This window comes from Sciurus vulgaris (assembly GCF_902686455.1).
Source record: "Sciurus vulgaris genome assembly, chromosome: 14".
NCBI classification, from domain to species: domain Eukaryota; kingdom Metazoa; phylum Chordata; class Mammalia; order Rodentia; family Sciuridae; genus Sciurus; species Sciurus vulgaris.
Window position 1 is genome coordinate 27,176,307 of NC_136475.1, and position 20,803 is coordinate 27,197,109.

Below are 20,803 nucleotides of genomic sequence, written 5' to 3' on the forward strand. Positions count from 1 at the left end.
GTGCACAGCTCAGTGAGAGAAACTGATTCAAGCAACAGTTAGTACTTGATTACTAGTAAATGTATTGTGAAGTCAAAAGGCAAATGGGAAAATATTGGCAAAGAATATCAAGGGTCACTGTGCTAATTAGTTTTACAGATCAATAAAAAACATATTAAGACTTGCAAGGTGGCACTTGCCTGTAATCCCAACTACTTGGGAGGTAAGGTGGAAGGATTGCCAGTTCAAGGCCAGCCTCAGCTATTTAATGAGGTCCTGTCTCAAAATGAAAAATAAAAATGGCTAGGGATATAGCTCAGTTGTAAAGCACCCAGAGTTCAATCCCTAGTCCCTAACAACAACAACAACAACAACAACAACAACAACAACACAGTGCGGGATAGTGCTTCTCTGCTGGCACTCTTCTTGCTGCTTGCGGTACCTTGGCTACCTGTGAAGTACTTACTGTGATCCCCATTTTGCTGAGGCAGAAACTAAGGCACAGAGGTCAAGTGTCCGGCCCACACTGCTGATACACAGTGTGCCTGCTTCACTGCAGGTGGAAGGGAAGTGAATATAAAACCTTTCCGGAGGGCAGTTTGGAAATCCGTATTGACACTTAAAAAATATTTATTCCCTTTCACCTAGTAATTCTACTTGCAGAAATCCATCTAAAGAAAACAACCAGAATTGAGCCATTTTGCTTCCTGCAGCACGTGTGACATGTAGCACATCCATTAAGATCTGGGCTGTGGGTGCGTCATAACAGACGCTTATTACGTGGAATGACAATGGGAGGTAACCAGAACGCCAAATGAAGAGATACAAAAATGTACACGTGACGTGTGCATTGATCTCATCAGAACGTGATTTCTGCAGGTGGATTCTGCTAGATGATTTTTAATTTTCACACTGTGCTTCTGTTTCAGCTTCTGTAATCAGAACGAAAGCTAAGTGTGGTTTTTGCTGTGCTGGATGTTGAGTTTCTAGGGCGGTGGGCCCCCGGCGGCTAGGGTGGGGTGTATTGGGGTGTATTGGCTCAGAGCAACGTAGTCGGTTGGGAGCGGGCAGTGGGCAGGGGTCCTCCTAGGCGCCCGGGCTCTGTCCCTGCATGGAACAAGACCATCGACCTTCGAGGCTGGAAGAATCGGTTACTGACACCCTGGAAGCGGCTGCCAGCAGCGGAGTAGCGACCCGGGGGAGCGCGGCGGAGTCCACGCGCCGCCACACAGGGACCAGGGCTCCAGGCCAGAGTTCCAGATCCTCGGCAGCTTCGGTTGCCCGGAGCTCTCTGCGTTCTGGACAGTGGCTGGGGACCCAGGACCCAGAAGCGCAAGAATGCAGAAGATCGAGGCAAAGGGCAACTCCACCGGGTTCCATCGAGCGGCCATCAAAAGCCTTCCTGAGGTTTACCAGGAGTGACTCCAAGCGGTCCAGGTGGGCCCAGGGAGAAGGCGAGCGCAGCGCCTCCCAGGTGGGGCATTGCCACCGAGGGCGGGGTCTGAAATTGCGGCCTGAACACCCCGGGAGCAGGGCTGGGGCCAGGGCCCGACCCCTGGGAGGTGCCTGTTAACTGTCCTCTCCACATCCACCCTTCGTGGGACTGCGCAGCCCAGCCCTGCTCACTCCCACCTAACGCTGACTCTAGCACCTTGGAGTTGTGGGAGCAAAGGGCCAGTGGGTGCTATTTTGAGCTGTTTGCCGCTGCTGTGGGCGATGTGGAATGGCTGAGGTTCTGTCTGAACCAGAAGCACCGGGATATCCCAACCGACAACAAGGTAAGACCTTGGAGTGTCGGGGCAGGGACTGAGTGCCCATTCTGCACAGAGCTCCTCACACAGATGGCCTTTTTGGTATGGCCGGTCCTATTCACCTTCTGTGGGAGGCCCATTGTGGCTCAGGGAGGGAGACAGAGTAAGCTGATGAGCAGGCACTGGGAGTGGGAAAGGGCTGTGAGCCAGTCCTAGGGGCACAGGGAAGCGGGGAGAAGTGACCCCAAGAAATTGCTGTATAGGCAGGTTGTCCACCCTGGAGTCTCAATCTTGCTCAGCTTTCTCTTACCGGCCCCCACAGGGCTTTGCTGCCATCCACTTTGCAGCCCAGGAGGGCAAACTTGACTGCCTGCAGGTCTTGATAGAGGAGTACCAGTTTCCAGTAAACTTGCCCACCAAAAATGGTCAGACCCCTCTACATCTGGTCATTCACAAGGACAACAAGCCCGTGGCCCTCCCCTGCATTGACTACCTGCTCCAGAAAGGAGCAGCCATCAATAGGTGAGTCCAGCCTGCTTCAGAAGGAGGCTTCTTCTGGGCAGACAGGAATTCCACCTCTAGTGGTCAGCTCAGGCAGGCCACTAAACCTTCTAAGCCCAGTGCTTGGGTTTCCAAACTCATATGAATATTGAAATCACCCAGGAGGCTTAATGCCTTTGTTCCCATTCAAAGGCTGTTATGGGATGGGATTGAACCCAGGGCACTCTACCATTAAGCTACATCCCCAGCCCTTTTGAATGTTTTTTTGTTTTGTTTTGTTTTTTGTTTTTTGTTTTTTGTTTTTTTAAGACACTCAGTTGCTGAGGCTGGTCTCAAACGTGCAATCCTCCTGCCTCAGTCTCTAGAGTCACTGGGATTAGACATGCACCACCATGCCCAGCTCAAATGTTTTGATTTAAGGGGTCTGTATTGTGGCCTGGGCTTTGGCAGTCTGAGAAGATTCCCAGGTGTTTCTGACTTGCAGCTAAGTCTGGGAACCACTGCCAGTGTCTTCAACTGAATATTTGGGAGGAGGACATGCTAGTGCATGAGCACACATTAAATTAACAGGAGAGAGCAAGGGACACAGCCAGGGTCACCCTGTGGGCTAGCAGCAGAGCAGGGTCTGGAAGTTGGTCTGCCCACTTGATGAGCAACCAACCTGTCCTTCCTTTCTTGCCCTCTTCCCTCTTGGTGGGGCCTTTCACAGCAAGACCAAAAGCGGCTCCACACCTCTGCATCTGGCATCCCGTGAAGGAATGCTGAGCTGTGTGAAGTTCCTGGTGCAGAATGGTGCCAATGTCCATGCCAAAGATGGCACTGGCTGCAAGCCCATTGACTACTGCAAGATATGGAACCGTCGTGCCTGTGCCCGGTAAGGGTGTGAGAATAACCCTAAGCCTGCATCCCCACCCTTCTCTCCCAGCCCCTCTCCTGCTCCTCCTCCAGGGCCCTCACCCAAGGCTGAGCCTTTAAGAGGAAGGTCTGGGAAGCCAGATGGTGAGGGGATAAGCCTGCTGAGGAGGCCCCCCGCCCGGGATATTATTGAGGGTTTTGCCAGGCGTCACCCTCTTGGGTTAAACACTGCCCTCCTTCCTTACCTGGGGCCCCTGGCCCCTCAGCAGTGGGAGTGGTGACCAGGCCATCAGACACTTTCCTCTTTCCCCTCAAGGACATAGTTAGCCAAAGGACCCCTGGACAGGGGCATACTCTGGCAGCTCCTCCCACCCCCTCCAAGCCCTCAGCAGTCACCAGTCTTCCAGCCCTAGTGGAAGTCCAGGCTCTGTGGAATGACACACCCCATCCTGGCACCAGGTTCTTGAAGGATGCCATGTGGAAACGGGACAAGAAGGATTTTGCCTGTGAGATGGGGAAACTGAAGCGCCTCAAGGATCAGCTGCTCATCATGGAACACGACTACCTACTTGAGTGTCAAGTAAGGGGGAAGCTGGGCAGGACCGGGTACTGACTGCTCTGCAAGCTTGTGCGCAGAGAGGCAGGGACTCTGCATTGTGGTGAAGAGAGTGAGAAACACTTCCAGCCATCCCACCAACTCAGGAGGCTGAGGCAAGAGGATCGCAGATGCAATGCCAGTCTGGGCAACATAGTGAGATCCTGTCTCAAAACAAAACATAAGACGGACTTTGGATATAGCTCAGTGGTATAGCACCCTGGGTTCAACCCCCAGTCCCAGGGGAAAAGAAAGCATTCCCACCAAGACAGAGCCTCCCTCTCCCCCATGCTCTGCTGAAATCTCTCCCATATAAGCCATCCTTTCAGGTCAAAAGTTATTTCCGGTGTTGGGAAGCAAATATAGCCGAAAAGAGCAGGTATTCATGAGCCCCCCTCAGGACAAGGCTCTCTAATGAGACCAGAACCTGCCTAGCACTGGGACTCACACTCTGTTAAAAAATTATTCACCCTTCCTCCCAACAGACCACTACAATAGGCACCTCCAGACCCTGTGGCCCCAGAGACCAACAAGGTGTGGTCCCCACTCTAGTTTAGAGGCTAGTGAGGAGGCAGGTAATGTTCCCATGGGAGTGTAGTGGGGTGTCAGGAAGGGGCTGGAAGGATGCTTAAGAGGTATCTTTGAAGGTGGGCAGCAGTTGGCCATATGAAGGAGTAGGGAAGGGCTAACCAGGCAGAAGAAATAGTCATGTAGGAAGGCACAGGGACACATGGGAACATAATATATGCAGAGAATGGCAAATTCGGGGATCAGATGTGAGTTAGAGACTGACAAACTAGAGATCTGGCAAGGGTCAAGATCAATGAAAGACTAGCTAGAGAAGAAAGGGGATTTCAAGGAGGAATAATTACATAGGCTGAACAACAAAAACAAAAACACAACTCAGAGAATCTAGAAAGATGCTGGGAATCTTAGGTGGAGCCTGAAGTGGGAAGGGCTGCAGGCCCTACTGACTCCAGCTGCATTTCTCTCCACTGTTCCGCACCCCTTTGTTGTGTCACCCAGCCTTCCCAGTATCCACAGGGAGGCAAAGCCCATCTGTTTCTCGTGGCCCTAACCCTTCCCAGAGTCCCTTATAGATCTCCACTTGGAGAATCTGTTATTGGCCTCAATTGGATCATGTGTCCTTCTTGTTCCAATGACTAGAACTAAAGGAAAGCCATATGCTGATTGACGGAGGTCTGGGGCAAGGCTGAGGGAATTATGATTGGCTTAGCCTAATCAGAGCCTACCCCTGCAGCTGGGTCAATCTCCAAAGTATCTGATTGCTTAGCAACAGACTGGGACTGAGACACTGAGAGTACAGGGTGGGGAGATTCTGTGACAGGTGGAAGGTTCAATTCCAATGGAGGCAAGGACAGTTTGACAAGTCATTGCTGCTCAGCCTGAGAGTCAGCCAACTGTAGCCTCCCTTGCTTGACTTCTCGAAGTTTCTCTGAGAGTCCTGTCCAGATTAGCTCTGGCCTATTCCAGGTTTAATGATGTAGTTTGGACTTCTCATTTGCTTTTTCCCCATCCAACCAGAGACTCATGTGGCAAGACAGGTAGCCACTATCGTACTGGGGATTCCTTTCTGGGAAGGGGGCTTATGTCCCCATAAGGCTTGAGGTTTTCCTTAGGGCAGGGACTGTGTCCCTCTCCTTTCTTCCTTAAGTTGGAAGCTCACCTAGGTCAAAGTATATGTCCCCCATCAGGTTAGAGGTCTCCCCATCAGCCCAGAAGCTCCCTTAGGGCAAAAGTTGTCTCCATCAGAACATTGGCTCTCACAAGGCAGGAGTTTCTTTCAAACACAGCGTTTCTCTGTCAAGGACAATAGACCTAAGGTTTCAAAGGCTGGTAGCCAAGGGCCTCCTTCTGACCTCCTTCCACCCAACTGCTAGAGTGGGCCACCACCACTGTTTTCTTGTTGTTGCAGAAAGAACACCAACTTCTGAGAGAGGATGATTTCAGGAAGTGGCTGCGTTCCAAGCTGCAAAGCCAATGCCATTCCCTGGTCTGCAATACCAAGGAAGAGGAGGCCGATGTCCCACCTTTGTCTACTGCCCTCTCCAAGATTCAAAAATCCCAGATTTCCATGAGCTGCCACCCTTCCTTGGAGGGACACCTGCAAAATATACTACACCCTGTGGCGCCTCCCAAGCCCAGCTACAAGAAGCCCAACATCAGCCGGCCCAGCGTGTGGAACATTAGCACTAACCCTGCCACATCACCTACCACCGAGATCGGAAACCCGCAGGGAATCCGCCTGGGTGTGCACCCAGACCCCTGCCAGGAGCATGACTTCCGAGACTTTCTGAAAGTGACTCCAGACCATCATGGTGGAGCGTGGCTGCAGACGGTGGACGGCCACTGGGTGGCGCCTGTGCCCAAGCTGCCTTACAAGGTGATAGTCCGAGTTCTGTATCCAGGGACACAGCCATTCAGGATGAAGGTGCCCCAGGGCCTTTATCCCATCAACATACTGGATGTGCCCAAGAAGCGGCACTTCAGTGAGGACACCTTCCAGGCCAATGCTCTGGTCATGAACCTGCGTGAGACATTTGATGAAGCCTTCCTGGCAGCCACTCAAGCTCATCAGGGGCTCCCTGCCCTACCTTCCTCCCAAGACTCCCCATAAAGTTATTTTGGTGGCCTCTCTACCTGAGGCAACCCCATGAAGGCTGAGGTGTGGTGTTTCACATTGTGGGTGGGGAGGAAAGGGGAGGGAGTGCTGTGGATTTCCCACTCTCCAGCTCAAGGACAGGAGGCACCTCTATATCCTTCTCTGAAAGCCCAGGCTCCAGGCCTCCTTTCTCTCTGAAGAAATCTCTTGGATCCCCCCAGGAATCCAAATTAGGGCAGAGCTCTAAGGTTCAGAGTGGGGGTCAGTCACTATGCTGGGGCCTAGCAATGTAAAAGTGACACTTTGGTTCCCACCCCAGCCCAAAAAGGACAAGGCTTCCAAGACAAGAGGAACTGCAGGGAAATTCTGCTGCTACAGGTGCTGAGCCTCACTCTTCACCTGCAGATTCGGCCTGGGTGGAGGACAGCTAATACGTCACACCCTGGCATGCCACATGCCACATGAACTGCTATCCCTTACTCCTACTACCAGAGGTTTCTGCAGTTCAGGGAGACGTAGGCAGCACATCTGGGGAGAGGATCTGTGGCTTTGATGTGAGAATATGAAAACACCTGTGCTTCCTCCAGGAAGCCACTCCGGGTCCCCTGCAACCCCCTTGTGCACATAACAATTCATTCATTAAACAAACATTTATTGAGTGTTTTCTATGTGCCAGGTGCCAAACCAGGCACTGTTGATACAAAAATTCAAGGACAGTTCCTGCCCTCAAGGAGCTTACAGTCTAATGAGGAGATAGACCATAAAGGAGGCAAATAAGCCCAGAATGATCTGTGTGGTGTGCTGGAGTGGGGCTTGTGGAAGACAGGACAGTCAAAGCTCCTTGGTGGAAGTAAAATCTAAATTGAGACTTGACAGAGAAAGTACCAGAGTGAGTGGAAGAAAGGAGAATCGAAGTGGCACGGGAGCCACAGCATCTCTGCACACAGGAGGCTGCAGCCAGAGTGCAAGAAGGCCAGTGACAGGCCAGAGAGGGAAGCAGGGGCCAGAATACCAGGAGTCTCACAAGCCATGCTAAGGGGTCTGGACTTCATCCTGAGGGCAGCGAGGAGCCATGGAAGGTTTTAGGCCAGGGAGTGACTTGATCCAACTGCATTTTAGAAAGATAACTCTGGCTAGCCAGGGGATAGAGAAAGAGTTGGAGGCTGTCATAATAAGGTAAACGTTGACAGTGGGAGTGGTGGTTCAAATCAAGACGTTAAGAAGACAGACTTGACCATTTTTAGAGATTGGACATGGAGGCAGAAAGAGAAAGTTTCCCGTTTGGATCCTGAATGATCTTGGGACCAAGGCAGGTAACCCCACAAGGGAAGTTTTGCAGAGATAGCAACAAGTGCCACCTGGGCTATGAACTTCAGTGCATAAACCCAAAAGGCAGCAGAACTATGATTCAGATCAGGAGGGATGCTGGGGATGGAGGTCAACTCTTAGTTCCTTGGCAGAGTCCCTGAAGACATCAGCCTGGATAGGCTTCCCCACGGAGCACATAACAGAAAGACCCCAGCATGCACAGGAGACTAAAAGCAGCAGCCAGAGAGGAAGAAGGACAACCAGCCACAGAAGTGCCAGCCAGGAAGTGTGATTTAGGAAGCAGGGGGTGATCAGCCATGTCAGCTGCTGTTAAGATCCAGTAAGATAAGGCATAAAGCGTCTGCTGGATTTAGCCCATGAAGGCCCACGGCCACCCATGGGAGAGCGCTGACCAGCAATAGAGTGAATGGAGAGAGTGAAGCCACATCATCAGGGTGAGGAATAAAATGGACAGCAAGAGAGAGCAGGGCCAGCTTTTAGCCCATCAATGAGGAGGATGCTGGCCTCATGCCCTCTACCTTGTCTGTCCTCCTCTGCATAGCAGAAAAGGGCCTGGGAATCTCACCTGCTTCCAAAGAAGACCAAGATGTGCTAGTCCTCCCAGGGAAAGGGGAAGGCTGGTATTTTAAGAGAATGGAAATGCTAAAGTCAAGGAAATGAAGGGCTATGCTGGGACTTCGGGCATGATATAGAGAAAAGATTTCTAAGCAAGTGTCTCCCCAGTGGCTTAAAGGTACCACATGTGCAATACATCTCTGCACCTGCAGTCTCACTGTGAGGTAGAGGACAGTGATGGCTCTCATGGGGACTTCATTCCTGTATGTACTGTTGAGCACTTGCAAGGCACTGCAGTTGGAGTGCAAGGTCAACAGATGCTGGTCTGTGCCTGAGACCTGGTCTGCCTTCTCAGAAGGCAGAGATCATCTCTATGGAAGCCAGGAGCACATAAAAGAGTGCCAGACCTTGTGTGCTCTTAGAGCGACAAACAGCCTCTCCCACCAACCCCATTTCTTAAAAAACAGGCTAGAGCCCAGGCTGCCTAGAAGCCAATTTTTATTTTTCTTTGAGCCTGGAATAGAATTCAACCAGAAACCACCCCTTTTCTCAGAGGAAGACATATAAATAGGATTCTGTAGATGTTATTCTGAACATTTAACCCAGTTCTAAACTATCTCCTAGCCCTAGCGTGCCAGAGCCTCAGGGAGAAAAGATGCAGACAAGGGAGGTGCATAATCCGGGCCAGGTTCTAGTCCTCCGCCCTCTTCCCACTAAGGGCCACAAGAAGAGTTCCTTTGTGAGGATAAGACCCAGACCCAGAAGAGGAGTCCCTGGAGCACACAACTAGTCTAGTCCAGGGAGAAGGTTAGCAGGAAGAAAGGAAGGTGAACTTTGGGGGTATTAAGGCAAACAGTGCCACCTAGAATCTTTATTCAAATGGGAATCAGCAATTGGACAAAAATCACAGTTCAACAGCAAAAACCATTTCTCCTGGGTACCAAGACACGGCCCCTCCCTATGGCCATCTGCAGAACTTGTCACCAGCTGCTTTCCAGCTTCACAGACCCTGCCCTGCCTGAGCCAGAACCTCCCAACCCTCCTGGGAGAGCGAGGGGAGGGCCTCCTGGCTAAGCAGGCTCTGCCACCCTCCCTGGTGCCTTGTGAGGAGACCGTCCTGGCAGCATCAGATCCGAGCCAAGCTGAGTACCCTGAGGAGGGTGGGATGGAGCTTCAGAACTGAGGGGAGGGAAGCCAGGGCCGGTGGAAGGTGCCTTCCAGGCTTCTGGCCCCTACCTAGAACAGAGGTCCAGGCGCCTGACTCTCCTTCTTGCTCCCACATCCCCTCCCCACGGGGGTCAGTATATCTTCTGACGACTGGGTAGAATGGCCTCTTTGATGAAGGAGAAGACAACCAGGATCCCTAAGCGTTTGCCCCGTTTGCCTTTGGTGAAGTAATTGGAGACCACGTCATCTGTGGAGACACAGGAAGGGAGGTATGAGCGTACGAGAGTGAGAGTGTGTGTGGGTGTGTGTGTGCACGCACACACACAGCTCTCCCAACCCAGAGCTCATCATAGGGCTGGCTCAGGTGATTCCAGTCAACTCGGGCCTTGCTGGCATCCCCCACCTGGCCCTTACAGATCCCTTCTCACCTCCTGGCTGCATGGTGGAGGGCAGGACGTTCTCCCCAGCCGAAAGCGACACAAAGAATGCAAAAGGGATTATCCACAGGCAGAAAGTGAAGTAGGCCAGGACCTGGCAACAAGAAAGACTGAAAAGGGGGTGTCCAGCAGGCAGCAAGAGGCGGCTAGGTGGTCACTGTGGGTATTAGAGAGGTGGCTAAGTGCAAAGAAAGCCTGTCCCTGATCTCTGTAAGGACCAGGGGCCAGGAAATAGGGTCAGGACATTCTCAAGACATGGAGATGACTCCATAGTGAAAGGTGGAAATTAATGATGATTGAATGTGGTCACATTCCCAAAGAAGTAACCCGTCCTGCCCTGGGGCTTCAAGCTACAGCTGTAAGGTATGGACCAGTCCGGGGAGAAGAAAACCTTGGCAGGCTATGGAGGACACTAGGGCTCAAAGCTATAGCCTACCCCTAGCCCTGTGAGGTCTGAGTCAGACAAAGTCAGCCCAGTGTCCCTTCGGGGCCTCAGATGACCCCATTGGAATACCAAAGGACTCACTGGGGAATGCAGTATCTTCCCCACTTCGGCGATAAGGATCCCTTCTGTTCCTCAGTCACCCTGCTTTCAAAAGTCATCTATGTCATGTTTTGTTTTTTAAAAGACATATGATCCCTTAATATACTCAGCTTTGGATCAGAGCTAAGTTTACAAAGTAAACCATGCAACTCCCCCTGCTACCCCCATTCTGTTACTAACTGCATATGCTGGGCACTTCTTACCTCTGAGAAAGGATAATATTCTTCCGCAAAAAACTGAAATGCTAGGTAATGATTCACCACCACTAGTCCTGTTAAGGGAATGAAGAGTCAGTCAGCTTAGGGGAATGATGAATGACAACAGGATTCATAAGCTTCCTGGGAGTTGGGGGCCCTCCTCACTTTGCACCCAATTCAGAGTGTGGCTTTGACTCAAGTGTATCACTGTCTAGAACGCAGCTGTCCATCTGTCAAGATGGGAGAATCAGCCAGGTGTGGTGACCCACGCCTGTAGTCCCAGGGACTCAGGAAGTTGAGGCAGGAGAACTTTAAGTTCAAGGCAGCCTCAGCAACTGAGCAAAACCCTCAGCAACTCAGCAAGACCCTGTCTCAAAACAAAAACTAGGCAGAGGATAAAGATCAGTGGTAAAGCACTCCTGAGTTCAATCCCCAGTATCTTCACCTCCCCCTGCAAAAAAAAAAAAAAAGATGGGAGAATCAACTCCAACCTGCCCAATGCAGAGGGCATCGTGTGTAAAGTAAGAAGCTCTAGCATGTTAATAAAAAGAGGATTCTGTGTTACATAAGCCAAAGCATGGTGACAATGAAACTGGGGTTTTTTTTGTTTGTTTGTTTGCTTGTTTGGTGGTGGTTATCTTTTTGCAGTACTGCGATTGAACGCAGGGCCTCAAGCATGCTAAGCTACCACTGGGCTACATCCTCAGCCCTTTTTTCTTTTATTTTAAGATAGGGTCTCACGAAGTTGTGCAGCACTTGCCTTGATTTTGTAATACTTCAGCCTCCCAAGTAGCTGTGATTATAGGTGTGTGCCATCACACCCAGCACGAACCTGGTTTTTATTGAATACAGGTTCTAAAGAAAGCTCTCCTATAGGCAGTAGGGGGAAGGAAGACCTGAATGTGCAGACCACATCCCTAAGAAATTCTGCTCCAAACTGGGAAGCATATAAACAGTCTCCTCAAGTAAAGGGGCCCTCATTCCTTGGGATTAAAAGGGGATAGTTTGTAGACACTTTGAGGTATGATCGTATGGTTCCTCTGAACACTAGGGAGGGTGTCCTTCCCCATCCTGCTCCAGAGTGAGGTGCACTAGTCTGATATGTTTTGGTCCCACACACACCTCTTTAGTGTGCAACTAAGTTTATGAAAAGGAGCAAGCAAGCAGATCCGGGAGAAAGGCTAGTCAAAGGCAGATGTCCCTAACTATTCCCATGTTGAGATGAAGGGCAGCACTAGAAAGAATGTGTCCCCTGAATCTGAACCCCCTCATATACACCTCACAGCAGCTACCATGCCTCTTTTTTCCCCCTTGCCTCTCCCCTCCTAAGATGATGACCACAGCTCTGCTTGCCTAGCCATATGCAAAGGCTAAGGGATACTGGAAGACAATGCCCTGTGCCCACAAGATCTTTTGGAAAATCCCAGAGACTTGGAAGGCTCAGGCAGGAGGATCACAAGTTCAAGGCTACCTGAGCAACATAGCAAAATCCTGTCTCAAAATAAAAATAAAAATGACTGGGGTATAACTCAGAGGTAGAGCTCCTCTGGGTCCAAACCCCAGTACCATTAAAAAAAAAAAAAAAAAAAACCCAGGTGCAGTGGCATATGCTTATAATCCCAGGAGTCAGGAGGCTGAGGCAGGAGAATCCCAAGTTCAAATTCAAAGCCAGCCTCAGCAACTTGGCCCCTGGTACCAAAAAAAAGTCTTTCGGAAAAACTTTCTTGGACATCTAAATGGCAGGCTGTAGGCTAGAGGAATGACAAAGGAATCCAGAGGAGTCCCATAGGAGTCCCACAAAAAAACCCCAATGAGCAAATTTTACTGTGAAATCATACCAGGGCACTTAGGGAAGGGATCAGTCCTAGTTTACTACTATGCCCTCCCTGGGGGTAATAGTCTCTTTCCAAGTTTCCCACAGAAATAGAAAAGTAACTCTAAAACAACCCCCAACTCCGTCTGATACCTTGACCAGTGATGACTAGCAGAAGAGACAGCAAACATGGTGACCAAAAACTTTCTGAAAACTTCTCCATGAACACCTATAAACATCTATAATCACCTATTATGTGCCAACTGAATTTCCCAAAGGTCATGTCAGAAACATCACTTCCAAACAGATCGAGTAGCTAAGGCCCAGAGATGACTAACCCAGGTTAGAAAGTGGTGACAGGCAAAGGCAAGAAGGCAGGGGTCCTCAACTTCAAGGCATCTGCAACCACCGAGAATTTGACTTGAAAAGGCAGTCCCCATGAGGCATGTGCACCAGGCCCTTATCTGAGGGGGCTCATAGCCCTTTGAGGCTCCAGTCTTTTTTTCTTTCTTTTTTTTCTGATACTAAGTTTGAACCCAGGGGTGCTTTACCACTGAGCCACATCCCCGGCCTTTCTGAGATAGGCATTTTATTTTGAGATAGGGCCTCACTAAGTTGCTCAGGGCCTTGTTAAGTTGCTGAGACTGGCTCTGAACTTGTGATCCTCCTGACTCAGCCTCCCCAGTTCTTGGGATTACAGATGTGGACCTCTGTACCCAGCAAGGCTCTAGTCTTAATCATGACTTGGGTCAAAAGACTGGATGGGAAGCTGCCTACCTCTCAGGGCAGGGCCTCAAGATTTTCAGGCCAAAGTGATTTCTGAGGCCAGGACTACTCACTTGAGAGCCCTGCCTCTGCCAATCTACAACCTCTTCTCCCTTCCCAAATCCTTCTTCAAACTTACCTCTTTGGAAAAGTCCTCCCAGCCTAAACCCTCTACCCCCAACAAATTCCAGACAATGGGGCTAAGGCAGACTCAAGGGGCCTCAAGACTGAGAAGTCCATCTTCCCAATAACATTGCCTCCTGGAGGACTTTGGTGGCTTGCTTCCTTCAGTACTCAGAAGTGAGATGAGCACATTTGATCATGTCAGCTGCCTCCCCAATTCTGTCCCCTCTCACCGCATGACAGGATGAAGTTAGGCGAGGTCAGCATGATGAAGGGGAAGGTCTGGAGGAGGCCAAAGTAGACCAGGTTGGTGAAGAGGCCTACGCCAATCATGCTGGTGGGAAATCGCTCAAAGACATAGAGCCCAATCAGCACAGCTGTGGAGAACTGAAAAAAACAGAGGCACGAGATGCAGGAAGCCTTTCCAGGCGAACTGCCCAGGCGCTCTCACCCCAATCAGCTCTGGGCAGCACTAGGTTCATGCTTCAATCTCCTCATATAGTCACAGGCCTGATTTCCCCAGTTAGACTCTCAGCTCCCAAAGGGCAGCTTCTTTAAATGCCATTTCTCAAAACTTTTGTTTTGGTCTTTTTTCTTTTTGCAGTGCTGGGGACCGAACCCAGAGCCTCACACTTGCAAGGCAAATGCTCTACCACTGAGCGACATTCTCAGCCCCTGAAGTTCTTTGACAGCAACCCACAGTAAGAAAAACATTCTATACAGTGACCCCAACATACACATACATATATGTGATCAGAACTCAAATTTAATACTAGTCTTTTCTATTCTTTTTTCCCTTTTTTTGGTGCTGGAGATCAAACCCAGGGCTTCATGCTTGCTATATACACTCTACCACTGAGCTACACCCAAAACCCCTATTCCATTTTTTTTAAATGTTGATCACAACCTACTGAACTGATTATGTAGCACAATAATGAATCATGCCTGCAGTTTGAGAAACATGTTCTGAAGGATGTGTAGTTATCAGTGCTTAACAAGTGACAGTTGGCTGAATGAAGATCTAATTCCTGTACCAACAACCACAAGCTAGGCCTCTGAACTCAGAGTTAATAGCTACAGTCTTGTTCTCATCACTAACTCCAAACCCCAGGCCGTGCCCAGAATGGAAGCAGCTGATGACACCAGGAGGTTTGAGTGGCAATGGTCTCTTCCTGTCCAGATGTGCCTTCAATCTCTCCTGCAGCTGGAGGAAATCTGTCTGCAAGTAATCACTCCTGTGGCCTTGACATCAATGGCAAGGACTGTATCCAGGAAGAGAAGCTTCCCATGAGGCGGGGGTGTGGGGGTGTGGGGGGGTGTTCTCCCCTTAGGACAAATCACTCAATCCCATTAGAAAGATGGCATTGAACAAGCATTCAAAACTGTCCTTGAGGTTCCTCTAAGTTCTAAACGCTGGGGGCAGAGCAAGACGCCAAAAACAGTGAAAGACAGCCAAGCAAAGGCAAAGTCACAGGCCTGTCAACAGAGAATGTTCACTGTGCTGTCACCTTAGGAACAGAGAACAAGGTCTGCAATGAAACACTGCCACTTGGGGAAGGAGGCCAAGGACGATCTGGGCCCAGGAGTGCAGACCCAAAAGACAGGTCACAAGACAGGGAGGCAGGAGGAATACTCTCTGGAACCAGCAGACAGGACTCTCCTCATCCAAGCCAAACTTTCCCCACTAGCCATATGCAAAGGCTAAGGGATACTTTTGAGCAAGACAAGAGCAAAGGGGAATAGTGGGGAAAGCTGCCACTTACCCAGATCATGTATTTTATGATTCTGCTGGTAGCCACTGTGTATTCTTCTATCAGTTCTGCCAGGTAGTAGAGGCCGGCCGCTGGGGTAATGGGGAGAGCGACAAGCAGGGAGAACATCAGCCAGGGTCACTCCTGCCATCCTGGTCATCCCTCTCTCAGCAGCCTGTTCCCCACCAACCCTCATAGACTCTAGAAAGTACAGAACAAATCAAACAACCCACATGTTGCCCTTCCAGGTCTGGAGAAGCAGAACCTTGTTGGGGCAACTGAAGAGAAATCTCGTTAAAAATGAATGGAAGCCCGCATTGGATTCCTCAGCACAATGCTAACCTCTGGCCCAGAGAGCATAATTTCATGCACTCATTTAACAAATCCCTTCAGGGCACTTAATATGGGTCAGGTGCTAGGCTGATTGCTGACAATATAGCAGAACAAGACAGACAAGAGCCCATTCCCCACCAGCTTGAGGGGAGGTAGGAATAAGCAGGGGGAAAAGTCAGACTATCCCAAAGTAAGAAGGATACTTTAGGGCAAGGACAGAGCACAGCTGGATCACCAAATCCCGGAGGGGTTTCCGGAGGAGGTAAGATCTCAATTGAGATGGAGTAGGAAGGGGACAGAGGGGACAGTATCAAAGGCGATGAGCAGTGAGTACAAAGGGGCAGAGGCAACAGGATAACAGCAGGTGTCGGGGGAAAGTGGGGCGCGGTGAGCCCGCGAGGGTGGGAGCGGTTAGCGGTTCGCGGGCGCCGGCAGGGCACTTAAGTCAGTCTTTTCCCGGCACTGCCAGGCGGACTTTGTGACACCTGGCAAGACTCACGGTCAGGCCCGATTGCTGGGCTTAGCGAGAGTGGCAGGACACGGAGGGACCGGAGGGAAGCGGCGAGGGTCGGGGGCGCTGAGCAGGGACCCCCCAACTTGCTCCAGACCCCCCGCGATGCGACCCCTGGCAAACAGATGCCGGGGCGGGAGCCCGCACGGGCCAGGGTCGCGCACTCTCACCGACGGCCAGCGTGATGAAGGCCACCTGGATGAAGAGCGACAGCCAGCTCAGCACGTACATGAACCACATGGCGCCCCCACCCCGCCCGCCCCGCGGCCGCCGGGACGGGCCTGCGCGTTTGGGCTCCGGCGACACAGAGCGGCCGCCACCGCCGCCGCGTCCCCGCCCCGCGGACGGCCGACGGCTGTGCGCGGCCGCCGAGAGGAGCCCGGCCCGAGCGCCGCCCCGGACCATGTCTGCACTAGCGCCGCCCGCCGGCTCGGAGGACCAAGCGCTGCTGCCGCGTCGGCGCCGCGCTCGCTCTCAGCCAAGTTTCTCCATCGCAGCCCAGGAGACCATGAGCGGCTGCAGCGCGCCCGACAGTCGGAGTGCAGGTTGCCCACTGGGTCTTCTCTTAACAGTCGCGGTAACAAGGAGTTGCTGATTGCCTAACAAATGCCAGTCTCCATGTTCATGACAGGAATTGATCCAATGACGCGAATCATTTTCTGGATGGAAGTTGGAGTTACCTTTCTCCAGGTCTCACATCTAGGAAGCCACACAATCAGGAGTTGGAGTGCCTTTAATTGGTCACCCTCAGATCTAACTCGCACTTTAGAGAGGCTCACTTCTTTTGAGGTAGATTCTGTGTCTTTGTGTCGCCTGCTCCTTGCTCAGTGCTGGGCACGCAGGATGCTCACTAGGCGCTGATTGCGCTTACCATCCTTCTGGGAGGGTTGCTGAAGGAGCTCGAGGAAGGACACAGTTCTTGTTAAGAAGTTCCCCATCTAGTGGCGGAAAGAATTCTGGTATGCTCCTTCTATCAGCATCACATTTTTGATGTATAAAAACAAATACATAAAAAACATAAAAATAAAAACAAATACATAGTCTTCAAAAAATGAATTAAAATTACCATAGGATCCGTCAATTCCACTTTTGGGTATATAAGCCAAAAAAGAAAAAGAAAGAAAGAAAGTAGAGACTTTGCACACCAATGTTCATAGTAGCATTCTTCACAGTAGGCAGAAGGTGGAAACATAAATGTTCACTGATGGATGAAAGGATAAAGAAAAGGTGGCATGTATAAACAACAGAATATTCTTTAGTCTTAAAAAAAAAGGTAAAATATTGGGCTGGGGATATAGGTCAGTTGGTAGAGTGCCTTGTAAACACAAGGCCCTGGGTTCAAATCCCCAGCAACGCAAAAAAAAAAAAAAAAAAAAACCGGTAAAATTCTGGCATATGCTACAGCATATGTGAACCTTGAAGGCATTATGTTAAGTGAAAAAAGCCAATTTTTGGAAGGCAAACCGTGAAGATATTATGCTAAATGAATAAGCCAAGTATTGTATGATCCACTCATGAGAGCTTCCTGGCGTAGTCAAAATTACAAAGACAGCAAATAGAACAGTGGTTTCCAGAGGCTGGGGACAGAAGCCGATAGGGAGTTATTGTTTAATGGATAGAGTTTCTGTTTGGGAAGGAGAATGTTCTGGAGACGAACGGTGGTGATAGCTAAAGAACAATAAAAACACTTAATACCACTTTAGAAAAAGGTTAAAATTGTAAGTTTTGCATCATGTATAATTTACCATAATAAACACGTTTTCCTAGGAAGAGAAGGGGTGGAGTTCAAGAGTGGAGGTGATCATTCCAGTTGTATGTCTTTTTACAACCTTAAAACATTGAACTATGTAAATACATCACCTATTCATAAAGTTTAAAAATACAAAATGTTCATAGTACACTAAACCTACTAGGATGTCTCAAATCTCCTGTTGTTACCCAGTCACTTTGTGAGAAAAGCCACTATGTGGTACCTAACAGGGAAGTGGGCTAACCTTGGATCATGTGACCTGGTCATTCCTGATTGGTCCAATAGAGGAGCTTCATGCTCTAATCTTTTCTTCTGGGCAGTTTGTATTTGAGACACGGAAGTATCAGTGAATAGAGGCATGATAAATTCTCAATTGATCTTTAACTCTCTTCAGAAGTGAGAAAATAAAAAAGTATCCTCCATCCCTCTCCGGAAACCTGAGGCTCCAAAGGCTAGGTGCATTTGCCCTAGACCGAGCCAGCCAGCACTGTTATTCTAGATCTGGACGCTTTCACTTCCCCACAGTTTTAGAGTACAAATTGACCATGGAGAACCAGGTTGAAGGAACCAAATTTCCTCTGAGAGCAAGAAGGGAAAGCCACAATTTCCTGAGAGCCATGAGAAGCAAGCAATGACAAGTGCTGTTCTACTGCTAAGGACAGGGTTCTACTAACAGGACAGGGCAGGGCTCAGGAGGCTCCTTGGGACCATGCCTAACAAGTAGTCAGGTTGGGAACAGCAAGCCCAGGTCTTGCTTAACAGAGAGAGAGAGAGAAAAGAGCAGGAGGGACCCACACTCAATTCAAGGGACTCATTTCAACAATGACGGGGTCTGTAGATTCAGAAGTGACTGACCAGATTGTTAATTTGATCTTTGACAGACCCTAGTAACTACACATACTCCTTTAATTTTTACATTCATACGTTACCAGGTAATATCTGCATGTGTGGGGACCAACTCCCAAAAATCTCATAAGGAAGCCTGAGGAAAGCCACCAACATCAACATCCTCTGGATCTTTTCTTTAGAAATCAATAACTGAATTACTTCTTGACTAAGAAGTAATTACTTTTTGACTAAGATCAAGGGAAGAAGATAAGACATACTAGCAGTTCCAAGGTTCTTGCTTTGTGCCACCATTCTGAGGGTGAATTAACACAGCTAGGATAGGAGATAGTACTGAGGCAGGAGTATAGGGTTAACAGTTAGTGACAAGAGTCAGGTGTGGTGGTTTATGCCTGTAATCCCAGCAACTCCAGAGGCTAAGGTAAGAGAATCACAAGTTTGAGGCCAGCTTGGACAAGTTGGGGAGACCCTGTCTCAAAATTAAAAATGAAAAGGGTGGGGGATGTAGGTCAGTGGTAGGGCACCCCTGGGTTCAATCCCCGGTACCAATAAAATAAAATAAGAAGAAAGGCACTACATGCTTTATGCTTAAGATGAATGGTAAAACCCTACACAACTACTTTCATTGTTCAAGAGAGCAACAAGAAATCATCAAACCTAAGGTAAATATGTCTGGCCACAACACCTTGATCTAACTAAGTAGGACCCTCATTTAATTGCACTGCTGTGTTAAAAGACGTGCCCAGGAGGGTAGGCAGAAGATACCTAACACAATTTTAGGCACATTTTGAAACATGTAAACATTTTTGATGGAGTTTAAATTGGCACAGATACAATAAGAGATTGACCCATAGCTTATGGATATGTTAATTTTTAGCCCCCAAATGCATACATGCTGTTCACCCCTTGATTTCTCTGCTATTCTGCCTATGAGGCAACCACATTTCCTGGATACTCTGCCTATGGTGGAACCACCTGGATAAACTAATTGGTGCAACAATGATTCTTGAGAACCTTCTCTGTCGTAGCCATGTTTGATTTCTATCCTGAATAAATTTAAAGACCTGCTGAGCTGGTGACAGTACTACCATTGTCTTCATCTTACAGACGAGAAACAGAGGCACAGAGAGGTTCAAAGTCACACACCTAGTGCTAAAGGAGGTGTGAATCTGGGAAGCCTGACTTCAGAAACCATGTGACTTTCCTTTGTGTCTTCAAGTCACCAGTCTTTGCAGTCAGGTGATTCTGCCTGTCTACTCAACACATGCCTTTTGGACAGTGGTCTAGGTCCTGTCTTAACTCCATGAAGGATTCCTGGACTCCTGGGCTTACCCTTTTTTCCCTCTGTCTTTATCCTTGCAGGAACTAATGAACACTGATGGACTAAGGAGTCCAGTTTTAGCCACTTCTGGTTTGGTCTCCAGTGTCTTCACTATTTCATCTTCTCACATTCCCTCAAAATTCACTGTGTCCAAGGCTTGGATGGGCATTTAGACCGATGTGTGGTCCCAGGGTCCATCCCTGGGGTCTAGACAGACCACAGTTTTGTGGAACAAGACCAAGATCCAGTAGTCAAAAGTTCCCAACACCTGGCTGTGTTGGCTACTGCCCTCTAGTGGTCATCAGAAGAGTTGACGTGGGCCACAGCCAGGCTGGTGGCCTTCTGAAAGGAGTTTTGTAGAGATAATTGGGGCCTTACTGCCAGTCTTAGTGAAGGCCAAGTAGGGAGGCCCTGAGAGCACACACTCACCCAAGCACCCACATCACACCCATCACTTACACATTACACACAACTGTGGTCAGGATTCACCTCAGCTTCTGGGCCTCTGCTGCCTCTAGCTAACCAGGTTGAAAATAATGGTTGTTGTGCAGGAGACCCCATCAAGTCAGACACAGGCAGGCAGGCTTGGACACACAGGCCCCTCTTTCCTCCTAATCCCTTTTTCTTGTGTGGTTCTTGCCTAGACCCGACCTTTCTCTGCCAGCTCCCAGGCTTCCTCACAGGAGGTGGGGGTTGGGCAGGAGATTTAAGGAGACATGTTTCCTCCCATCCCACTCCACACCCGATACATACCACGTCACCACAAGATGTCCTCCTTTGAGGTCCCCACATCCTAGCGGGGATTTTTTCCTGTAATGGTCCATGTAGTCAGCAGGTTTGTTTGGTATTCCACAGCAGGTTAGCCAGAACGAAATTTTGCTAAGAGACAAAGCACACACCATGAAAATCAATGAGCCCTGCCGTGTCCACAGAATCTGTATGTCTGAGTAGTCTGGGCTTCCCGACCTTGTTTCTGCACTATGCCTCTGCCCCACTCAAGCAGCTGCCCCAAAGTCTGGGTACCCCTCCCCCATCCCTGTCACATGCTTGGGGCCCC

The 20,803-nt window shown here is 49.6% G+C and overlaps 2 protein-coding genes across 2 annotated transcripts; one reads left to right on the plus strand and one right to left on the minus strand.

The window, feature by feature from the left end:
* Positions 1–1,487: 1,487 nt before the first annotated feature.
* Positions 1,488–9,097, plus strand: ANKRD53 (ankyrin repeat domain 53; the record flags this gene model as incomplete). The annotated part of the gene is made up of 5 exons (XM_079111536.1): positions 1,488–1,757; positions 2,053–2,252; positions 2,941–3,105; positions 3,546–3,666; positions 5,618–9,097. Coding segments are annotated over 5 exons (1,458 nt in total), but the record flags the coding sequence as incomplete, so codon positions are not given.
* On the minus strand, positions 8,665–16,174 carry TEX261 (testis expressed 261). The gene is made up of 6 exons (XM_079110566.1): positions 16,000–16,174; positions 14,998–15,077; positions 13,468–13,621; positions 10,540–10,607; positions 9,784–9,886; positions 8,665–9,602 (listed from the first exon to the last, which is right to left on the minus strand). The coding sequence occupies exons 1-6, from the start codon at positions 16,067–16,069 to the stop codon at positions 9,487–9,489; spliced, it is 591 nt and encodes a 196-aa protein (XP_078966692.1). The 5' UTR covers positions 16,070–16,174; the 3' UTR covers positions 8,665–9,486.
* Positions 16,175–20,803: the final 4,629 nt, after the last annotated feature.